The following is a 22,598-nucleotide window of genomic DNA, read 5'->3' as shown; positions in this document are numbered from 1 at the left end:
ACTTCAAGTTTGAACAAGAAGTCAAGAACAACCAGAAAAAAAAAAAAAAAAAAAAAAAAAAAAAAAAAAAAAAAAACAGTCAAAAGTGTAGTGTTGGAAACGGTCAGAAAGTTACCGAATTGGTTAAATCTATTTTCCTGTTGTATTTGAACTTGACATACAAAACTACAATACAAAACACACACCCCAATAAATTGAACGACACATTCAAATACAATCTTGACATCAAACCCCACTTTCATTCCGTTGCTCGACTTCTGTCCAACCAATCCACGCTCTTACGTGCTCTCTCCATCGGCTGAGACTTATCTCTGTATATGTCCACGCTTCTCCTCGACCTCTCCATTTCCTCAAATGGAACCTTCAGCTTCTCCGGTTTCTCTATGTGGCTCAACTTGTATCCCTGAAACCTTAGTCTGTCTATGCTTTTCCTTGGTTTTTCTCGTCCGTCCTTACTCTTCCTTGGGGCATCTACACTATGCCGAGGAGGTTGTTCACACCCTTCCATGCTTCTTCTTGAGAAAGAACTGTTTCTTTTCGATGTGGATTTCTCCACAGCGCACACGAACTTCTTGAGATGGCCAATGTATTCTGGAAAGAGTTCAAGATCACAATGGTTTCCACCTTTGAGCCATAGCGGTTCATATTTCTCTTGGCAAAGTTCCCAAAGCTGCTTCCCATGTGAGAAGTCAACCACATCATCCGCTGTTCCCTGCAAACATAAAAGGTTTGACCATAATTAAAACTAATACTGAGAAGGAATGAATGGATCTTGCACGACAAACTGCTCAGCCTAGAACTTGGTTAACTCAAATATACCAATGAATAAACTTCGATCTCGGAAACTTACATGAATGACGAGGACAGGACACCTCACCAGTGTAATTTTGTCAATGTTCTGAAAAAGATCAAACAAAACGAAGTCAAGGAGGCAGAACGTTTATAAGCAACACTATGTATAAAAATCAAAAGGGTATTGTATATTACCTTGTATATGTCAAACCAATAAGTTCGCTTAACAGGATACATAACTCTAAGCCCAGAAAGAATTGGACTATGAAGAATGGAAGCTCTAAGTCGAGGCAAACGCGCAGCTAGATCGACAGTTGGACCACTACCAACAGATTGACCATAGAGGATAATATTCTCCTGCTTTGCCCCATAATTCTCTTCAAGACATTTGTAAGCAGCCTCAATATCAGCATAAGTATTTTGTTCGGTGGGCTGCAACAAAACAGGATATATATGTTCACGGTGTAGAAATGGACCAAACAGTTGAATCACAGAACTAAAGAAAGCTTTGAGATCTGTAGTAACTCACCTTCCCTGATGATTGGCCATACCCTGAATAGTCATACCTGCAAAACACCACAGCATATTCAAATGATTTTCCCATGTTATAAGATGGAAACTGTAAACTTATGAAGTAAATCCTACTATATTCAGGTTCATTGGTAGAAACAGATCTAGAATTTCTAGAAATGGAAAAACTTATCCCATGACTACTTGATGTCAACAATCAAAACTCAAACATCTCAACCTCAAAAACTACTTTTTTTTTTGTCTCTAGGAGTAGTAGAGATCCCGATTTAGAACAAACCCTAGCGACAAAAATCTCCCTTAACAAAAAAAAAAGCTATACTCTTCCAGTAAAATCCTAAACTTTCAGTCAACCAAATCTCAGTAATAAGTTTTGCCAATTTTGCATCTTGAAGCTTTGAATCAACTACTTTGCACAAACCCAGAAAGCAGAACAGAGCTGAGCTAAATATAGAAAGAAAAAAAAAAATCTGATCTGGGCAAAAAGATACAAATAGAGAAAAAGAAGGGAACTAACCCCATAAGATTGACGCGGAGGTGAATACTAAGCTCGATGAAGAGCTCATACATCTGACCGATGTCGGCAGCATTACCATGAGAATAGAGAAGAGTAGTGCCGGCCATAGGGTACCTGATGTACATGGCCACGATCTCGGTGCCTCGGCGCGTGGGCAGCCGCAAAATATCGACATTTTCTCGATGGGGAAAAGGGTTCATGAGAAGAAGGTCCGTCGTCTCATCTCTGATAAGCTTGTACGACGGCGGATTCGGCGGAAAAAAAGCTAACTTGGCGGCCATTGAAGAAGTCACACCTCCCATATTCTCTAAAAACAGAGTCACGCCACCACCACACTCTTCCAAGCTCTCTCGTAGTGGGTAAGTAGTAGTGTAGAAGTCGTTCAGAGAAGAAGACGAAGATGTTGATGATGATGATTGCGACGAAACATTCTTTTCTTTTTCCTTTTGTCTTTCTTTTAGAGAGACAGAGAGAGAGACTCTGGACTCTGGACTCTGGACTCTGGGCTATGAGACCGATTTGATTTGTTGAAGCTAAATAATTTGTTGTCAACAAATTAAAAAAAAAAACCTTAATATTTTTGTTTTTTTAGATACAAAAAATTGCAAAATTGTAAATGGTATTTTAATTGTTATTGTCCATTAACGAAAATGGGGATCCTGTCTCTTTCTCTCTGTATTTGCGTCTAAAAGTATAAAAACAAAAAACCATTATTTGGGGATTTCCAAAAAACTAAAAAGTGACCTTTCTTTTTTTGTTTTCTTTTGTTTTAGAAAAATGTTTATACATCACAGACTTTACAAGGAGTAAGTGTATTTCTTGTAACAATGAAGTTAACTTGGGACCTCTTTTTGTTGATAAATGATACTCCCCTTGGTAAACTACAAAAGAGACCTACATTGGGTTAGCCATATAGAGGTTTATTATTCATGCATTTTGATTAATCTTGATTATGTTTACCTAATCAATTTTGTTTAGGTGTATATTCGATTTATATATTTAAATCATTTGTATTGAAGAGTTATCTTCTTAGCCTCTAATACTACACATGATAAATCATGAGAGCATGTGTGATTCACATGGGATAACATCATCAAGTCCATTACAAAGTTAAAAGATTCTCAAAATTCCCAACTTTGTGTAGGCTAGATTTGTTGTCTATAGTATGATTTCGGATTCAATAAAAAGAAAATGTCGAATTTTTGGTGGTACTATTATAATTTTAAGATACAACAAATGAATTTACAGGTTGTAGAGTTTGAGGGTACACGTGGATGGTTGGTTGCCCTAGAATTGTATTTACTGGCTGGATCATGGGATGGGGGACCAATACAATACAATTAACCCCTCCTCCATTTTTTTTTGCAGTCAACTTTTATATCCCTATGTATACAAAGATATAAAATTAAGTAGTATTTTTTTCTTTTTTTCGAATAATTGAGTATATTACTAAGATATTAAGAGAGTTTAGGTAGCTCTAATGATAATTTGTTTGTCCAATGAGTAAAATAGGTTACAACATGTTTTGGACGGTTTTATATCTCTATTATTTTGTCTAAAAGAAATTGTGGATGTTCGAATGATAGTGACAATAATTAATAAATTGCGAATAATGTATTCTAGTAAAACAAAACGTTGACGATGGCTCCAAAAAATAATTAATAGAGGAGGATAAGTATGTAAGAGGGAAGCAAAGAGACAAGTGTGAAAATTAATGGAATAGCTGGTCGAGAAGCTAAAGGCAAAGGTTGGGATAAGAGAGTTCCAAGACAAGATCTGGCTTGAAAATGAATCTTCAATGTCGCTCTATTCTCATACACTTTGTTTCCTCTCCTATCTTTTTAAAACAAAAAAAATGTTTTTCGTAGTTTTATGTATATTGCGTCTATTATTTCTTACGCTGTTAGGAGTGTTAGCCTGTTACACATGCATATGATGAATACATATGGACCATTTCTTGTATATCCCGACAATTGTTGCATTTCCATATTCTGTTAAAGCGACTGAACGAGCACGATTGAGACTTTTTACTTCTTGAATTTTTTGTCTTTTAAATGCATATATATTTCACTTTAATGGAACCTGCCATCATCATCAGTTGAATTTAAGCTGGAGTATTTCATTTAGACCAGAAACGTGGGACTATAGTGATATACTTGTCCCGCCTAGAAGAGTTAAATATGAAGACTTATTAAGCTCGGATTAAGGTTATTTCTTTAGGTCATAAACAAATCATTCACCTAGCTCAAATTATCACTGCATTATTCGCGATTACAAAGACGTAAAAAAAAAGAAGCTTGTTTCTCGCTGGTAGTATACATATATAGAGATCCAAAAACGATCGGTGTAAAGAAATTTTAAAATGACGCGGGTTGTTGTCACAACTACGGATCAAGACTGAAGGACAGACTTAGCTTATAGAGTAACAGTGAGAGCAGGCTGGACTCATTATATATCTACTGGGCCATGTACAAATCAATTCAAGTTGACCTTAAATCCACGAGTAAATAAATATGTTACTATAGGTCATAGACACAATTGTGTGTAATGGTATAGTACTGTTACATTTTCAAATTCTCTACACAACTTACGCTTTAAAAATCATTGTGGGTCATTTGCGGCTGTCTTAGCAGTCTCACCTAGGCCTGGGCACTAATACCCGTTACTCGTATTCGACCCGTTACTCGGTTCGTACCCGTTCCAAAAAAAAGGTATCCGCAATTTTAGGGTCGAGTGAAGGGTATTATAATTATATTACCCGTGAGTAAGGGACGAGTATAGGATATTAGTTTAATTTTCAGTACCCGTCCCCTTACTCGTCCATTTACCCGTTTTGTTACCTACTCGTTAATACCTTTTAATATTTTGTATTATTATTTATTATTAATTTATAAATATATTATAGAGTTAAAGTTAAAGCTTAAGTTTAAGTTCAACTTAGCCTAATTGAAATGATATTTACGATGCTCAATTAAATTATAAATTACTTTTATTTTAAAGTTTGTAATTTTATAATTTTTGGAACTATATGTTGCATATATTTATGAATTTTTCCTTTTTTGGCTCTCGGAATATGAAATTATTATTGCGATTATTGATATTTTTTTACCGGGTACTTGTTTTTCTGGGTAGAAGTAAAGGGTCGGGTATTTAAATGGTCAACTATTTTTTACCGAGTACCCGTTTTTCCATGTACTCGTTATTTAAGGATCGAGTAGGAGTAATTTTTTTCTATTACCCGTTAGAACCGGGTCGGATAAAGGGTACGAAAAAATTCAAGGGTACCCATCCCGTGTCGAGCTCTACTCCCAGCACTAAGTAAAGTACCCGGCATGGGTGAGAGGGTAGAGTCAGAGCATTGCATAAAATGTGTAAGCTTTTTATCATTTGTTCTTAGCTAACATGGGAAAGAAAAAGAAAAAGAGAGTGTGTGCATTTGATGAAAGAGTTCCTTGTATTATCTCCGGCAAACTGGAAAAACTTGTTTAAGAATTTGGGGCAAAGATTCCAGCTAGACGTAGGTGATATATATAATGTTTTATAGGCTTATCCATATTCTTCTAGGATATATTACATAAGTTTATGAAACCAAATAAGTAAGCCATCTAAATAAGCGTAAATTTCGTATTATTCTACACTTCTGGGTCTCAGAAACAAAAGGAATGTAGTATGTCTTTGGAGTTGAATAAGGCCAATATAAGAAATTTTCACGGTCAAATGAATTCCAAATTTAGGAACGTAGAGGCGGATTGAAAGCCATAGTCATTCGAAGGACAGTACATGATGGTCTGCATTCTGCTATATCACCGACCAACCAAGAAAGAAAACGCAAGATCGGCCAAAAAACTCAACTTCCTGAACCAGCCATCATGAACGCTTGCCTAGGTCGAGGACTACTGAGTCCCTGGCCGACATCCCTACTTGGTAATTAATGATAACTTTCTTTTTATGATTCCTTTACTGAAGTCATAACTCTTTTGCTATTTTATGACGTCGATGTCCTTGATTAACCATATATAGTGCATCTTTTAGGATTCACCAAGAATCATGAATGGCTCTGAATAAACATTGTCATATATGTCGGTGTGATTTCAACTGTGACATAATGTTTACAATTAAGACTAGTTTTCTCACGCATGATTTTGTTGGGTGTTGTTGGATCAGAAAGTGTGGCCAATCGAGAGATTATGACAGAGGTTCCTTTTAAGAGCACAATTTATAGATATTAAACTTCTTGTTTCTTTAGGAACCTCTAGTACCAACTAAAGTTAGAAGATTAGGTTGGATTACAATTTACAAGGTAGATCACGAGAGTTAATAGCTAGGAAACTATATCCCTAAGTATCTTCATACCCATATAGAGACAATGAAGATGTTATCCACAAATAGACGGGAAAACGAGCTATTTCCCCCTAAAAACTACGATATCTAGCTAGATAGAGCCCGAACTATAACTCCGATCTATATGTCCCTGAAAAGAAAGTTTGAAATTTATTTCTCCCCAAATCAAAAGTTTGAAATCAAAATCTCCATATATCTGGGTTACATTGGTTTAAGCTTTAACCCCGGAACCAAACCATCCAAACCGATAATAACCCAAATAAACAAAAATAAACTATTTTTCTGGGTTTTAAAAACAAAATTGAAATCAAAGGGGTTTTTAGCCTGATTTTATTTCAAGAACTTTGACGACATTGATCTGCTGTAGCTTCCTCGAAGCAACACCATCAGCAGCAGCCGGATCAGAAACGTAGTCAAGCTTATTCTTCTTCATCTTTGTCTTCCTCCGTTGCGGATCCCGACGATGCCGCGGCAGCAGAATTTGTAGGTGACGATCCGCTTGCTGCTTCTAATGGACAGGTGATTGTTGGTGTTGAGAGCAATTTTCGTGTGGTGTTACTGTCACAGATCAATGTGTTTGAGAGTATTCATATTGTGTTTGAGAGTATTCATATTGTGAATCAAGCTGTTAGTGTTATTGTTACTGCTTGTTGTGGGGTGGAAGTGCTCCGGAGAAGCTTGGACGGAAGTATGCGGAGGTTTACATGGCGCTTGATATTGTTTTGTGTGGTGTTAGTAATATCAGACAGAGGACAAATAACTAAACAGAGGATTCAAACGAAGATGATATCTTTCACCTTCACTTCTTTCTTCAGCTCCTTCACAACGGCTTCATACGGCGCCACCGCTTCTCAGTATTTTTTTTACCGGAGTCGCTGAATCAGATATGAGAAGTTACCTTGTTCACCATTTTCCTTACCGCAAAAAAGTCAAATACCAGAACTTTTGAAGTATAAACAACTCAAACCTCCGAAACAAATGGACAAAAGCTTTACCTGCGGGAATGGTGGTGGATTAATAGATCAAAATCTGGGTTTTAATTGAGATTATGTTGCTTTGCCAAAAAAAAAAAAAAAAGATTGGGATTGTATTCTAAATCTGGGTTTTAATTGGGTTTGTGCTTTAACCAGATCAAAATCTGGTTTTTTTCTGGTTTATAATGGTTAATAATCGGTTAAATAAATTTCAAACCGATGGAACTCATGGAAGTGGGTAGATAGATATTGAACTATTAATCTGAGGAGATTTTGATTTCAAACTTTTGATTTGGGGAGAAATAAATTTCAAATTTTGTTTTCACGGACATATAGATCGGGGTTATAGTTCCAGCTCTATCTAGCTAGATATCGTAGTTCTTAGAGGGAAATAGTTCGTTTTCCCACAGATAGACAAAGAACTTTTTCAAAGGATTTCATAAAGTCTTAAGCCTGGCGATCGCTTAGTACCTAGATCCAGATCACCTTTACTATGATTGCAGCCTCACATCCCAAGTTAGTCATAACGGAAAGCCAGCAATTAGGAAATTAAACTATGAATGATAGATCATCAAAGAGAAATACATATTACTTTAGAAGAAGCTTAACTTTCGCATTTAGAGTTCAGCCAAAAACAATCGTTGAAGAGTGTAAGAATCTCATCTAAACAAAATGCAAGAGAGGGAGAGAGAGGGCACAGATAATCTCAGCTTTAAAATCCACGCCTTGGACGCTCTTCCGCTACATTCACTCTGATTGCTCTACCCTCCATGTTCTGTAAATAAAGACACAAGGAAAGATCAATTGAGAGCCACATCACAATATCATGTTAAATGCATTAGCATAACTATACATGAGGAAAAGGAGATTACCTGTCCATCAAGAGCAGCGATGGCGTCGTTAAGTTCAGTCTCGTTAGACATTGTGACAAACCCAAATCCACGTGAACGACCTGTCTCACGGTCATAAACCACCCTAGCTTCCACAACTTTACCATGCTCACTGAAAACCTGTTCTAGACGACCATTGTCCACATCCCATGGAAGGTTCCCTACATAGACTCTGAATGCGGGTTCATATACCCGAGGTGCGCGTTCTGGGCGTGATCCTCTTGGAGCTGCCTTGTTGACTGTCAGAAGACGTCCATTCAGATCCTGATAAACCATGAAAATACCAATACATATGCTCAGTAATGTTCTCAAAGTCAGAATCATATGTTATCGAGTCCCCAATTCAAATCACTTGCTAAAATGTCTTAGCCGCAAACAATTCAATGTAGACACAACAAATGGGGGTAAGTAGTGAACAATTGAGACAATGCATCAATCGATAAAATGCAAAAGCCTCCATATTCGATTTACAAAAACAAAAACAGAGAACGCGTGACAAATAGTAACATTGTACAAAGTTTTAGATAACAGAAATCCACAGACCCAAAAACAAAAACTGTTTTCTTGGAGCAAAAAGACATGAACTCTGGTTGAACTAAGAACAGAAATGCTACTTATGCACCAAAATCAAATGACCAATATTCAATCACAAAACATGGTAATACTTCAGATATCATTGAAACATATCAACTTACATAACGGTTGAACTTCTCAACAGCTGTCTCAGCTTCTTCCACGGTACTCATTGTCACAAATCCAAACCCACGACTCTGGTCGGTTTCCCTATTGTATATAACCTTCAACCAGAACAATTCAAAGAATAGTAACATTATCTCTTGAACACAATAAAGGGAAGACCTTGAGTAACAATATAACATCAACTGTAAACATACACTCAAAATCAAAAGCATAATGTCAACAGAGAGAACTCAACACACACAATTCTGACTACTTCAACCATTCTCTCAATTCAGAGAACCTCCAAGCACACTTACAAGCCAAGCATTTCACTTTCCTCATTCATTTGACTAATACTTCGATGCTTACAGCAATGGACATAACATATATGACCTTAACTTAAAACAATGCATAACGAAACATACATAAACGCCATCATAACAACCATAAGAGCACAAGAAGAAGAGCAGCTAAAACTCACCTCAGCGATTTCAACAGTACCGGCTTGCTTAAAGAGCATAGCCAAGGCTTGGCTATCAACATCATAAGCCAAATTCCCGACGAAGAGCTTGGCTTCTTCCGGTGGCTCCGGGAACTCGGCTCCTTCGCTGACATCTCCTTCACCATCTTGTGACTCGAAAGCCCGCTCGTTCTCCTCGACGGCGACGCTTCCTTCTCCACCTTCTTCAGCCCAATCGGAAGTCTGGGCAACGAAGGAGACAAAGGGGGATTTTTGAAGGTGGGTTTTGGTTTTGAGAGATAGGGAGAAGCTTGAGAAAGAGAGGGGCATGTTAATGCGTCCGGTAAGGAGAGAAACATTGGAGCAGCGAATTCTGGAGGAAGAGATGGAAGGATGGGAGAAAATGGTAGAAGAGGAAGAATCCGCCATGGCTAAGGGCTTCAAGGTTGAGGTAACGATAGAAGAAGCCATTGGTGAGGGAATTTGTGTGAGAGAGAGAGAGAGATAGAAGTGGAAGGAGAGGAAGGGAAGGGTTTTAGAACGGTGGGGCGAGATAAGGATAAGGAGGGCCGAGACAAGCAAGCTTCAAAATGGGCTCTTTTTAGTACCGAAGTGAACAAAATAATTTTAAGAACCAAACACAAAAAAAAATAGGGCAAACAAATATTTTGAAACAAAGGAAAAAATTGAAGAAAACAAAACCATAACCTCTTCTTGGTATACCGGAGTTTTTTTTTTTTGTTTTTTCTCGGTTTAGAATATCTGTTATATTTTTCACCAATGGTTAAATAATTTGCTGGTTCAATTTAGTATTTAAATCTGATTTGTACGCACTATAGTTTTTTTTTAATATGTATAACAGTGAGCTACATTTTCTGAAGTTCTTGCCACATATCATTTTTAGTGATATTCTAAATAAAAATGTGGACACAAATACATTTTTCAAGTTTTAATCACGATTCACTTGGTGAAACATGTTCTTCGCACTTATATTTGATATATTTTTTCTTTTTTACTATGTAACATAGAGATGTTGAGAAAGCCCTTTAGCAAAAAAAAAAAAAAAAAAAAAAACATAGAGATGTTAATTTGGGTAAACCCACCATATTAAAATTTACAATGGATTTCATTTACTCTAAAATAATTTAAACCTATTTAAATTTGCAATCCATTTAAAAATTGTTAAAATTATTTGGATAATAGAAGTATGTAATTTCTAATTAATCATTAATTATATAATATCATTACATTATAATTATGAAAAAACATATTTTCCGTCAAAATTGCAGATTTTTCCTCATATACTTCCACTCAAACTATAATTTTTCTTTCACAATACAAAGTCTCATTTTCAATCTTATTCATGGACCTAAAATTGATCCGAAAATGACTTCATCTTATTTATAATCGATCAAGAACCAAGATTGAAGATTCCAATTAGGAAACTTTTTTTAACCTTTCATATATTAGCCTTGCCATTAGTAGTAGTTTCCTTCGGTGGAGGCTTGTGTGCAGCATTAGTATCGGTTTTGTCACGGGTTCGAGTCTCACTTTGAGTACTTCTGATTTGTTTAGCTTTAATCAATTATATGGTTCCTTATCGACAAGTGTTACTGGGATATATCAATCAAGTATACTCGTGTTAATATATACCCAAATTAACAGAACATTTAAGTAAAAATGTAAAATACTCAAATTCAAATATAATGGATTTTTTTTTTGGTTTAAACAAATATAATGGAAAGTTACAACTACAAGTGAGAAGTGACAACTGAATTAACTGACTCCACCACGTGACAGCAGAAATGCAACTATTAGTTGCAACTTGCAAGTTTCCCAATAACTCTCAATATGAGAATGAAGAAGATTTGTTAGTTTAAACAAGAAACAAGGGAGCAATACCTAGTCTGATGCTCTAAAAAAAAAAAACTAATCTGTTTTTGCAACTTTACATTAGCATAGTTTAATACTCACTGACTAACCAAATCGAACCAGCCAAAGCACTAATCACACCAACTACGTCACATCATTCGTTGCGACCATTTGTTAGTTTCAAAATTTTCTTCTTCCTTTGGTTGCTAAATGTCATTATTATTGTTGCACATGGCCTTCCTTAACAAATAAAATGCTGCACATGGGCAAAAAAAAGAAAGGTGGTTAGTTGTTTAATTAGTTACTTTCAAATTTTAAATGTAATGTATGCCCCCCATAATCAGTGGGCAGTAGTCAAACACGAATATGAGACAAGCCCATCAAAAGTAGAGCTACTCTGGTATTTGACTGCTCCAAATTTTTCTTTCTTTTTTCCTTATTCCAATCTATCAACTCCACTTTTATAAATTTCTTTCCCTATTTTTATGGGTAATTTTTTCTTTATTTAACCGGAATCGATGCATTGGCCAGAGGGAAGAAAAAAGAAAAGTCGCGAGAGTTGGTCAAACATTGACTGGCTCACCACAGCTTTGACTAAAAAAGTTACCATTTTACACAACACTCCAAACTTCTGAATAAAAAAGTGAATTTTTCGGAAAACCAAAGCCTTTTTTTTGAACTGCCAAATGGTCACATTGTAACTAACCTCTCCATCCATCCATGTGTGTACGCAAATTGATAACTTCAAATTTGTTGTAACGAACCTATTTTATCTTTGCGCTCATATAGTAAGAAAATACTAAAAGAGAAAGACAAATTATATTTATATTAATATCAAAGATCAACACATCTGCACTTGTTCCCACACTTTAACCTAATTAAAAGATTCCTTAAAACAGGGAATCCTTAAGAAGGGTCCTAAAGATCAGAGCAAGCCAGAGGTTGTATTCTCCTTACAATTTTACCCGAAATGAAAAGAAAAATTAAAAAAAAAAAAAAGGGTAAAAAGATGGTATTAATCATCCCCTTAATTGGTGGGTGGCTTTTTAATTGCCTTTTCCTATATATAAAATTGGTAAAGAGTGTGACCCAACTAAGCCACAATCAGCAACGGGAACTCTTACGGCAATTCAGTGCACCAGAGCTAAACGTCAATGGTCCAACGAGAGAAGACGGTTTAGCACCAAGGCTAGAGGCCTTTGCATAGCTAGACGAGGCTGCACCACCTGATGGAGTAAAAAACGCACCGTTTAGCAACAAATCTCCAGAAGATCTCCAATTCCAACTCTTCCACTCGCTCTCAGGCGCGTCCTCATGCTTAGTCACTTCTTTGCTGAATCTGATATTTGGGGCCAAGAATCTGTTCCCTTGACTATTGATTGTAGGATTAGCACTTCCTCCAATCGCGTACATCTCCCAATGTGTGTAGTCATTGTTCACCACATGGAAGTACCCATGTCTACACCTACACATCAACAACAAAATGGACCCAAAATTAATCTATATCCATAGTCACAATCACATGAACTTATAACACAAAGTAAAAAAAATATAAAAAAAAAACACATATTTTTTTTTCTTTACCTTGGCATCCTTTGGACAAGGCCTTCACCAAAATGGTTAAAAGCAATGGTGATTTGCATATTCTTGTCACGAGTGTAAGTATCACTGTGACCAAGCAGCATGACCTTATCATGATGCGTCATGTGATTATTAGACAAAGTGATAGCCGTCGAGCCCATGATAGCATCAATGAGTCCGTCCTCACAGTTAGAGAGCGAGCAATGGTCAACCCAAACATGACTCCCACCAAAGATAGAGACACCGTCACCGTCCGAAATCGTTCTCCACCCGAAGTGCCTTGGGGAGCTTCGTACCATAGCGTTCCCACCTTGCTTACAGTCATGGATATGAATCCCATGGATGATAATGTTGGTCACGTACTGGATCGTGATACAAGGCCCACCAGAGATGTGTACGGAGACGCCACGGCCGTCGATGGTTTTGAAAGAGTTCATGATGAGCTCTTCCTTGAGCCGAATCGTCATGTCTCGCTGGAAGATAATCCAGAGTGGCTCGTCTTGGATCACGGCGTGTCTTAAAGTTCCGGGTTTGGGGGTAACAGGGTTGTCGTCACCTGAGTCGGTGACAACGTAGATCCGACCGTCACGGCCACCGATAGCGTTTTTGCCGAAACCAATGGCGCAGTCGGCGAGACGTTGACGGTGTTGCTCCCAGTGAGGGTCACAACGCCAACAGTCGTCGATTGGGTTACCGGTTGTACATGAGAGATAACCTAACTTCCTTCTTGCAGCAACCGACGCATTAATGCTCCTGCGAGCGAGCGAACAAACACAACTTTTTTTATTAAAAACAGAGACTTTTCAAAATGGTCCCTTTTTTTTTTTTTTTGGTAAAGGCGACAACTTTGTAACACTATGCTCAAATGTAAAGCAAAAAAATAAATGATTAGTTGTTCTCAAGTAAATGTGAATGATAAAGTTGAGGAAAAAGATTCATACTTGTGAACTTCTTCAACAACAGATTCAGGGTCTGGAACTGGTGAAGATAAGAACAATGGAGCGTAGAGAAGAAAGGAGACAATGGTGATAAAGAGCTTCTTCGTCTGCATTTTCATTTTTTTTTCTTCTCTTTCTCGGAGGATTAGAGTACAGAGTCTCTCTATCTCTCTCTCGGATTTTGGGGGAGAGAAGAGGGAAGCAAAGGAAGACAAGAGGAAAAAAGTAGTGAGTGGGGGGAGATAGAGAGAAGAGGAAACTTTGGGGGAGTTTATATAAAGATATAAAAGGACCTCTCTCTCTACACTATACACTACTACTATTTGTTATTGGAAATTTTTAAGGTTTTGGTCCCACTTTTTTATATATCTTTAATAAAGAACCTTATAGTATAATAATTAATGCTTAGGATGAACCAATAATATGGTTACATCCGTTACTCAAGTCTAATTTGTTGACAAAAATAAATAAAAATAGCTTCCCCCAATCTAATTAGGTCGGAATTTGTATACTTTTCAAATAACTTCCACATGACTTGTTTAGCCGAATAAATATATAAATCCAGGAAGTTGGTGTTTAAAGTTTATTATAAGGTTCCAAACCAATTGTAGTAACCATTCTAGTTGATAACATATGTTATAATTATGCATGTATTTATAATTGTGCTTTTAATGGTTTTTTTTTTGTTTCATACATTTAAAGAAAACAACAAAGTCGAGATTTAGAAAAACTCGACTTTTTTCTTGATTGGGCATGCTTTAAATGTATTATGAATTCATGAATTTAATTATCTACCAATGGCCTTCACAAAATTCCTATTTGTTTTGAGTATACATGTTCTATAATCTATATGGTCGTCTAGCGGAGAAAGACATCAAGGCAAATCCTTTAAATCGAGATAAAGAAGCTAAAGCATGCTATAAGATATCGAATTGGCAAGCAATGATCGTTTAGTGGAACCATATCAGTAAAATACTGAAATACCTCCACACTTTCAAGCAAAAGTTTGCAACACATTAGGCCTATATGTTTCTTAGATTGTGTATTCATCGGAGTGTCACTTTTTTTTTTTTTTAAACAACTTTTCCTTACAAATTCCAAGAAAAATCTTAGATATTTAGAGGCTTTGATTGGTATCACTAATTAAGGTTGTTTGCAAACGAACCGCCCCTATGATCACCAATCAACAGATCGTTTGAAAATAGTGGTTGAACATCTTGATTGGAGATCTTGCTAGGAAAAGGTGGTTAAATCTGATTTTTGGTGGTTGCAAACACCAACTTGAGTCACTCGATGAAACCAACGTTTGGTGAGGTTCAAAAATTACAAAGCTTTTATTTTGGTATTTTGTTTTTTGTTTTTGGCGTTGGATTCTTTTTATCTGAAAAAAATAAAGAAAAAGAGTGAACATAATCTGATTTTACTCATACTTTTCAGGAAATTTTTTAACCTTTTTATTTAATAAAAAATATTATTGAGAAGAAACATCACAAAAAAAATTTCTATTTATCTTATATATGTGTGTTTCTTACATATGTTATGGGCTGATCGGAGATAAATATGTAAATTTCAACTCTAATGATAAAAGTAGTATATTGCATTATAAAAATTCTCATTCAACTATATTAATATTTCTTATTATGAACTAGATAATGGTTTCAATTTTTTATAGTTTTTAGAATTTATAGTATAAATTACATTTTTATAATTTATTACAAATTTTTTAAATAATTTATGATATCTTAATATTATAATCTATTATCATAATGACAAAACTAATTATTTAGCATTTTAACATTTTTATCTAACTATGTTTATATTTCATATTATGAATTAAATAATACTATATTACTCTAAATTTTTATTTTCCAACTAAACTAATTTAATTTTTTTACTAATTATTATAATTTATAATATTCAACCGGTACAATGTTACGAATCAAACTAAATACTCAACCGCTCTCTTTAACCTCATCATCTTTTTCCTCTACTATGTTTAACCGCTATCTTTTAAACTGCATTCTCTACAATTGCTCATAATTTTCTAAGCGCATAAACGAGGTTACCAATCAGCCAGAATCGTTTGTTTCACCAAATTTCTTAGATGGAAGAGATAGTCTACATTCACATGTACCAATTTTGATGGAAGACTATTGGAGGCCAATAAAATCCTCAAAACCTTTAAAAGTGTTTTTATAGTTATGTTTTCAATTATATATTACTTAAATAGATTGTTGCACTGTATACGCTTTATTAATATCTCCTATCAATAGTTTGACACACTAAATAATTCGTGCGGCACCACTGGACACTTGCTGAATATAAAGTATTCTAGATGTAAAATCTACCCCAAACGAGTTGGATTCTATTGCATTTACATAAACAATAATGAAACCTTAAAAAGTGTGTGCTATGGTTTGGTAATTTGATATCTATTTAGCGGTAATTTCTTGTATGAGTAGTCGAATCTAAACAATTCGTATCCTATTACTTATATAGATTGCACATATATAATTTTACAAACAAAAATTAAAAAAATCATTGGAAAGTTTCCGTATTGTACCAGTTACCTGAACAAAACATTTATTATTCGGAGAATTAAGATTTCCAACCATATACTATAGCGACATGCCGGGTAATATATATCAAGGGAACGAGAAGACAAATGAGTGAAGATGTTTTTGAGTAATGAGGTATCAAGTACACACAAATAGAAAAAATAAATAATGGAATGAGATGATAAGAAAGAAAACAGTAGAATGATGTAATAAAATGTCGGGATAAACCATTTAGTAGGTCGTAATGATTCTGTTGAAGACAATAGTACCGCTTGCATGATCTTTGCCATCTATCTTCCAATTTTGTATCCTTATGTCTATATGGGTCTTTGATTAGCCTACTTTTTAGATAGGGAATCGAATGATATAAAGTAATTTGAAAAACATAGAAATGAGTTTAAATTGTGAAAACAAAAAATGATAATAGGAAGAAGAAAGATGGATAATATTTAGAACAGTTGATACATATATATAGGAGAGAAATACGAGAAAATGTGAAGTTTATAGGGGTTGTGTGAAAAAAAAAAAGAGAGTATTAAATAGTAGTATATGTTTTAGAATATAGAATACTAGTATTAATCAACAAAAACTTAAAAAAAAAAACTAATCAAATAAGCATTGTCCATATTTCAATAACGGTATTAGCACAATAACTACTTAATTAAGTAATTGGTTTTGAGTTATGTAATTGTTTTTAATGTTTTTTTTTAATTTCTCTCAATTTCACTCTCATTTGTTATAGACATATTTATTCAATTCTCTATATTTTACATTGAATATACATATTCTTAATGTACTACTAGAAGAACTTAATTACAGCTATTTTTCTTCATGATTGGTATTGTCGGTGAAAATGTTTTGAAAACTAGTTGTATATCTCACCATCCATATTCCCATTCCAGTTCATAGTGCACCAATCACGGTACGGGATTTGAAAACAAATCAAAACTCTCTCTGGCCTCTGCCTTTAAAGTCCTTTAGGTAAATAGGTGTTGGTAATGATAGGGGGAGGTGGAAAGCATGGGGGGAGAGAAAGTGAGTGTGGGGCAACTAATGCCTCGTGATTTGCCGTTTTTACGGGATTCCTAATTGTTAGGTTCGTTTTTGACAGTTGAGCATGCTTTTCTCTGCTGGACACCGTAATCAACTGATACCGTTTGATTTTTCTAAAAAAAATATATGAAAAAGTATTGGCTACTAGCCTACTGCTTACTAACAAAAAAGTAAAAACAACAATAGTGTCACCTTTGTTTTTTCTTTGACGACAACAATAATGTCATTCTGTTGACACTTGAAGAAGTCTGGTAATATCGTAAATAACATATACCACTCCATAATTATATTTTGCTGTTGACAAAACGAAATGTTTTTCTTTTTCTTTTTAACGAAAAGTTATGGACTTATTTCTAGCAAACTTATGTGACATTATCATATTTCTAGCAAACTTATTCCTAACAGGGAAGAGGAATGGAGATCTTGTTTTGACCATATGTACTAAAACTTGTAACATAGTAAAGTTCTTAATTAGCTCTTTCATCTTGGCTAAAAAAATGTTTGCTTTGACAATATATTTTGCTTTATCAATAAGAAAACTTGACAAAACTTAGATTATGGATTGACAAAACTTAGTTTTGTTTTCCCCAAAGTAAATATTCTTAATAGTACATGCTAAGTCGAAATTAACAACCATTTATTTAGCCATTTTAAATAAGCTACATGCCATTTCTCTTTTGCACGGGAGATAGTGCGATTGGCTAAAAGAAGAAGTGCAAGTTGAAGTTTTTATAAACCAAAATAGATGTGTTTTGTCATATATATTTTGCTTTATCAATAAGAAACGTGAAAGCAAACAATCAAATTCGACATAAAACACTGTTTAAGGAAAGATAATTACTTACATTCATCTTGGGGGTCATAGTACTCCTGCACGGACAAAATATTTCCAAAGGTTATATTTGGTGATAAGGGTTTGTCACAAGTGTTTTTTTTTTTTTTTTTTTTTTTTTTGGAAACAGAAGATCCGATTGGTTGGCTTGTCGTAAGTTAATAAGAAAATTTGCAATATGTATTAGTTAGATATTCAAAACAGATATAAATATGAAAGTGAATTACATTGATTTTTTTTTCTTTTTCAGTTTGATAGAGTAGTAGGAATCAATCGAGAGAGGTCCGCTGAACTCAACAAATCTTCACCTTCACTCCACTCCACCAACAAGATTTGATCAATAAGATAAATGTGATAACGACAACGAAGATTTGAGTAATCACAGCACATGCAGCCCAAAAACTGATTACTGTTGAAGGGCAAAGTAGGCAACCCCATCATGCGACGTATCCTTTTTCTTTTGTTTATTCTTTTTCAGTCCGTAAAGTTCGCCGAGAATTTGAAGATAAGTAAATAGGAAAAAAGATGGCTAGCTATACTAAGTATTGATGAATATATGGTTATGTCAAAAATATTATTGTATACTCAACTATACAAAGTATATGTATTACATGGCCACATGTATGAACTATATGACATTATGCGGTCAACATTATAAACATCTAAATACACCGGTCAATTGACTTCGGAGAAGACCGATGTCGACTCCGACGAGGACCAACGTTGACTCCGGCGTTGACCAACACTTAAAAAAAATTCTAAATTAAAAAAAATTATTATTATAGTAAATTATTTATGGGTTTTCATGATTAATAGAAATTTTCTATTCAATATCCAAATATTTTTTATATATCTCTAATATATTCAATCTTATAATTAATTACTTTTTATTTTTCAAGCTAAAGTAAATAGTTAAATAAAAATCATTTATAATTATTTTCAAGATAAAAAAATCATTTATAATAATTTTCAAGATATAAAATTATTTATAATGATTTTCAATATATAAAAACAATTTATAATTATTTTCAAGATATATATATATAAATCTCTCATAATCAGATTATTTAATTACTACAAAATCAATAAAATTAAATTCAACTACTTTCATTAGAAAATAATATGCAAAGTATTGAGTATATGACTCTTTACTCTAAATTTTGCATGGTAAATATTATTAAAAAAATTATACACTCTTTACTTTAAAATTTACATACTCAAAATAACATATAAACAACAAAAAATTAACAATATTTACTTTTAACATATGAACATTTTCATTTTTACTCTCTTTTACATAATTACAATATATTAAATTAATTTTTAGAAATTTTTTTTAAGGTTTGGGTTCTCTATATTACATTTAGGATATATAAGAAATATATTTAAAATATCTTTAGATATTGAATTAACATATAAACAACAACAAAAGAAATTCACAATATTTACTTTTAACATATGAACATTTTCATTTTTACCCTTTTTAACACAATTACAATATGTTAAATTAATTTTTAGAAAGTTTTTTAAGGTTTGGGTTCTCTAGTTTACAATTAATATATATTTAGGAATATATAAAAAATAATTAGATATTGAATATAATATTTTTTAATTAATAAAAACCATAAATGATTTAATATAATAATTTCTTATTTTTAATTTTTAATTTTAGAAATTTTTTTTGATCAACGCTGGAGTCAACACCGGTCTTCACCGGAATTAATCAATCAATATATCAGATTGTATGTCTATGGTGTTGAACGCATGCCGTCATATAGTTCATGCATGTGACCATGTAATATATATACTTCGTATAGTTGTAGCTAGCCATTTTTTTTTAAGTAAGTAAATATATGGTATCCAGCCATATATGTAATACGTGGCTAATCATGCTTATGTTACCCTTTCTAATCATTTATTTTTATTTTTATTGTGGTGACCCATATGACTGGTATTTAACGGAACCTTGATTGAACCCAAAGTTTTGGTGACATAGAACTTACAAGGATTCAATTAATGTCATCACCTACATACATGTTGACATAGAGCTTCATAAGTAGAGAACTAGCTAGAGATGATCCATCCTTAGATGCCAATGATACAAGGCTGAAATCTAAATCCGACACGATTTTACCATTTAGATTTAATTCTATATTCATTCATGGCTTCATGCACTCTTGGTTTTCTTAACGAAAAAAAAGTTTGCAACTCTTACGAAATTAGCCCAATACTACTTTAATATGGAAAATTAGAAATATAAAATAATCGACGTACAAGCATAATACTATTTTTTACATTTCTTATAAATATTATAAATTAGTTTTTGTATTTTGTAAGTTTTATCCGAGCTAGCAAACGTGAGATAAGTTCCTATTCCATGTATCAGATAGAGCCAAATGACATGTTTGAAGCATATTAAGTGGATTTGATAATTATATTTATATGCATCCATTGGTCATTGTTGAGTTCCGTTTGTGTATGTGACTCGCGAGAAAACACTAAAGGCCCGATAGCTAGTTTGGGACTTTTGGTCAATAATAGGTCAACGTATCGGTCTTTCATCCGCAAAACGAAGCATAAAAACGCAGCTGCACAAGCTTTTATATTATGGTGCTGTTCGTTTGGTGTATTGGATGCAGTATGTGAAATTAGTATCTGGACGTAATATCTAGACGCAACATCCAGATACTGTTCGTTTGTATCTTTGGTTCAATTCATCCAGAAATTGTATCTGGAATAAACTATGTTTGTTTTGTAATCTAGTATAGATATCTGGATACAATACATGAAAATGACCAAAATATTCTTCATTTTGTGGTTTAGTAGTTTTAGTGATTTTGGTTATGTTTTTTATTAAATAATTTTTATATTAAATTTAATAAACATCTAATAAATAATTAAAACTCAAATCATCTTTTATAATTTAAAAATACACTATAAAAAATAACTTTAATAACTTTAATTGGATCTAACAAAACCTTATAGTAATCCTTCAAAACAAACATAATTTTGGTCCATCAGTTCATTTTGAACAAAATAAATGTTCACTTCTCTCAATGTATGATCCTCCTCCTTGAGACAAGAGTGCCATGGTTCCCTACTTCCCTTGTATGATCCTCCTCCTTGATACAATAGTGCCATGGTTCCTGCAACAATCAGAACTCATCAATTAGACATTGGCATCTTTACCATGGTATGTGAACAATATCAAGTACTAGTATCCAAAGGAGTGTTGTACCATAGTATTTTGTGAAACTGCTGTGATGCTAATACGGAAGTTGACGTCCTCTTCCTATCTTTTCAGTTATAACATCACGGAGAGTCTCCATTGCTCTATCACCAGTTGGAATGTATGGAGTATGTTCAATGTTACCTTCTTCTTCATTTTCTACAGCTTGGTCACCATGATTCTCATAATAATCTACCATCTCCCAATAAGCAAAGTCACGGTCTTCAAAGTGTGAATCTCGAATAAAGTTGTGAAGTGCCATAGTTGCTGTCACAATCTTTATCCACTTTTTCAGCTCATACTTAGGATGTTTCCTATCTAAAATCCTCCACTTTGCTTTCCAAACACCAAATGTTCTCTCTATCATAGAATGCAAACTAGAATGTCTACGGTTAAACAGCTCTCTAGTGCTAGTAGGTGGTCCTCCCCTTGCAAACAGATCAAGATGATACCTAGCTTTACGATGAGGCCCTAGATAACCGGTTCTAGTTGGGTAACCTGAGTCTACTAGATAGTACTTGCCATTTGGTGGATGAGGGAAGGAAGGTTCATGAGTAGCACAATGTGTTAAAACCTTAGTGTCATGTGCTCTACCAGGAACTCCAACATAAGCAAATATAAATTTCATGCTAAAGTTACAGATCGCTAGAACATTCATTGTTGGTTCAGATTTTCTACCTCTATATGCTTCCGCACTATTAGATGGAGGGCGAACAGATATATGAGTGTCATCCAAAGCACCAATGCAGTTTAAAAAAAAAAAGCCAATACCTACTATCTTTTACTAGTTTAGGACTAGGTTTTGCAAACTCACTTCTGGATGGCTTCACTATATCTGTTGCAAGCTTCAACAGAACCGCTAAAACATCATCTAGCTTTCTTTTTACTGTATCCAAAGAATGCTGATATCGTTCAGCTAAGACCCGGACTGTTACATCTTGTGCCACCATTTCAAGAAACATTGCTACACTCTCTTCAAGATAGACATGGCATGATTCTTCAAGTTTATATTTCTGTGATAGCACCTGACATAAACTCAGAAATGTACCTTGATTCATTCAGAGGATATCAAAACACTGTTTCTCAGACTCATGCATAAACCGTTGCACCCGACGCCAACCTCCACCTCGATCTGTCCTTTGCATCTCTCTATTAGTATTAACTCCATAAACTTCTTGTATTGCAGAATACATATGTTCTTCTTCCTCTAATATCAAGTCGATGTCATCATCCTCAAATGATGGTCTAAATGTATCCTGCAATAAAAGCAAAAGAAATTGATGGTTGATAACAAAAGAAACAAAGTTCTGATCAAAGTTGATAACACACAAAGCTGATCAGTCACAAATTGTAAG

The 22,598-nt window shown here is 34.3% G+C and overlaps 3 protein-coding genes across 3 annotated transcripts; all 3 read right to left on the bottom strand.

Moving 5' to 3' along the window:
• Positions 1-91: 91 nt before the first annotated feature.
• On the bottom strand, positions 92-2,489 carry LOC104717797 (uncharacterized). The gene is made up of 5 exons (XM_010435425.3): positions 1,838-2,489; positions 1,322-1,358; positions 988-1,224; positions 851-898; positions 92-712 (listed from the first exon to the last, which is right to left on the bottom strand). The coding sequence occupies exons 1-5, from the start codon at positions 2,137-2,139 to the stop codon at positions 239-241; spliced, it is 1,098 nt and encodes a 365-aa protein (XP_010433727.1). The 5' UTR covers positions 2,140-2,489; the 3' UTR covers positions 92-238.
• A 5,255-nt stretch (positions 2,490-7,744) lies between these two features.
• Positions 7,745-9,868, bottom strand: LOC104717796 (31 kDa ribonucleoprotein, chloroplastic). The gene is made up of 4 exons (XM_010435424.3): positions 9,202-9,868; positions 8,738-8,839; positions 8,025-8,306; positions 7,745-7,927 (listed from the first exon to the last, which is right to left on the bottom strand). The coding sequence occupies exons 1-4, from the start codon at positions 9,649-9,651 to the stop codon at positions 7,865-7,867; spliced, it is 897 nt and encodes a 298-aa protein (XP_010433726.1). The 5' UTR covers positions 9,652-9,868; the 3' UTR covers positions 7,745-7,864.
• A 1,993-nt stretch (positions 9,869-11,861) lies between these two features.
• Positions 11,862-14,092, bottom strand: LOC104717795 (putative pectate lyase 18). Its single transcript, XM_010435423.3, has 3 exons — positions 13,575-14,092; positions 12,637-13,386; positions 11,862-12,517 (listed from the first exon to the last, which is right to left on the bottom strand). Exons 1-3 carry the CDS (start codon positions 13,688-13,690, stop codon positions 12,157-12,159), a joined length of 1,227 nt encoding a protein of 408 aa, XP_010433725.1. The 5' UTR covers positions 13,691-14,092; the 3' UTR covers positions 11,862-12,156.
• Between the last annotated feature and the right edge of the window lie 8,506 nt (positions 14,093-22,598).

Source organism: Camelina sativa, chromosome 10, assembly GCF_030686135.1.
Source record: "Camelina sativa cultivar CO46 ecotype springtype chromosome 10, ASM3068613v1".
Taxonomy (NCBI): Eukaryota; Viridiplantae; Streptophyta; class Magnoliopsida; order Brassicales; family Brassicaceae; genus Camelina; species Camelina sativa.
The sequence above is the reverse complement of the archived record's forward strand: the minus strand, read 5'-3'. Positions and strand labels throughout refer to the sequence as shown.

What these genes read in the sequence shown, in the direction of transcription:
- LOC104717797 (XM_010435425.3), bottom strand. Translation starts at nt 2,139, where the DNA reads ATGGGAGGTGTGACTTCTTCAATGGCCGCCAAGTTAGCTTTTTTTCCG. An exon ending in ATGGCCAATCATCAGGGAAG is followed by an intron (nt 1,225 to 1,321) that starts GTGAGTTACTAC and finishes GTTTTGTTGCAG; the next exon opens with CCCACCGAACAAAATACTTA. An exon ending in GTCCTGTCCTCGTCATTCAT is followed by an intron (nt 713 to 850) that starts GTAAGTTTCCGA and finishes TTATGTTTGCAG; the next exon opens with GGAACAGCGGATGATGTGGT.
- LOC104717796 (XM_010435424.3), bottom strand. Translation starts at nt 9,651, where the DNA reads ATGGCTTCTTCTATCGTTACCTCAACCTTGAAGCCCTTAGCCATGGCG. An exon ending in TTGAGAAGTTCAACCGTTAT is followed by an intron (nt 8,307 to 8,737) that starts GTAAGTTGATAT and finishes ATGGTTTATCAG; the next exon opens with GATCTGAATGGACGTCTTCT. An exon ending in TCGCTGCTCTTGATGGACAG is followed by an intron (nt 7,928 to 8,024) that starts GTAATCTCCTTT and finishes CTTTATTTACAG; the next exon opens with AACATGGAGGGTAGAGCAAT.
- LOC104717795 (XM_010435423.3), bottom strand. Translation starts at nt 13,690, where the DNA reads ATGAAAATGCAGACGAAGAAGCTCTTTATCACCATTGTCTCCTTTCTT. An exon ending in GTTGTTGAAGAAGTTCACAA is followed by an intron (nt 13,387 to 13,574) that starts GTATGAATCTTT and finishes GCTCGCTCGCAG; the next exon opens with GAGCATTAATGCGTCGGTTG. An exon ending in CTTGTCCAAAGGATGCCAAG is followed by an intron (nt 12,518 to 12,636) that starts GTAAAGAAAAAA and finishes GTTGATGTGTAG; the next exon opens with GTGTAGACATGGGTACTTCC.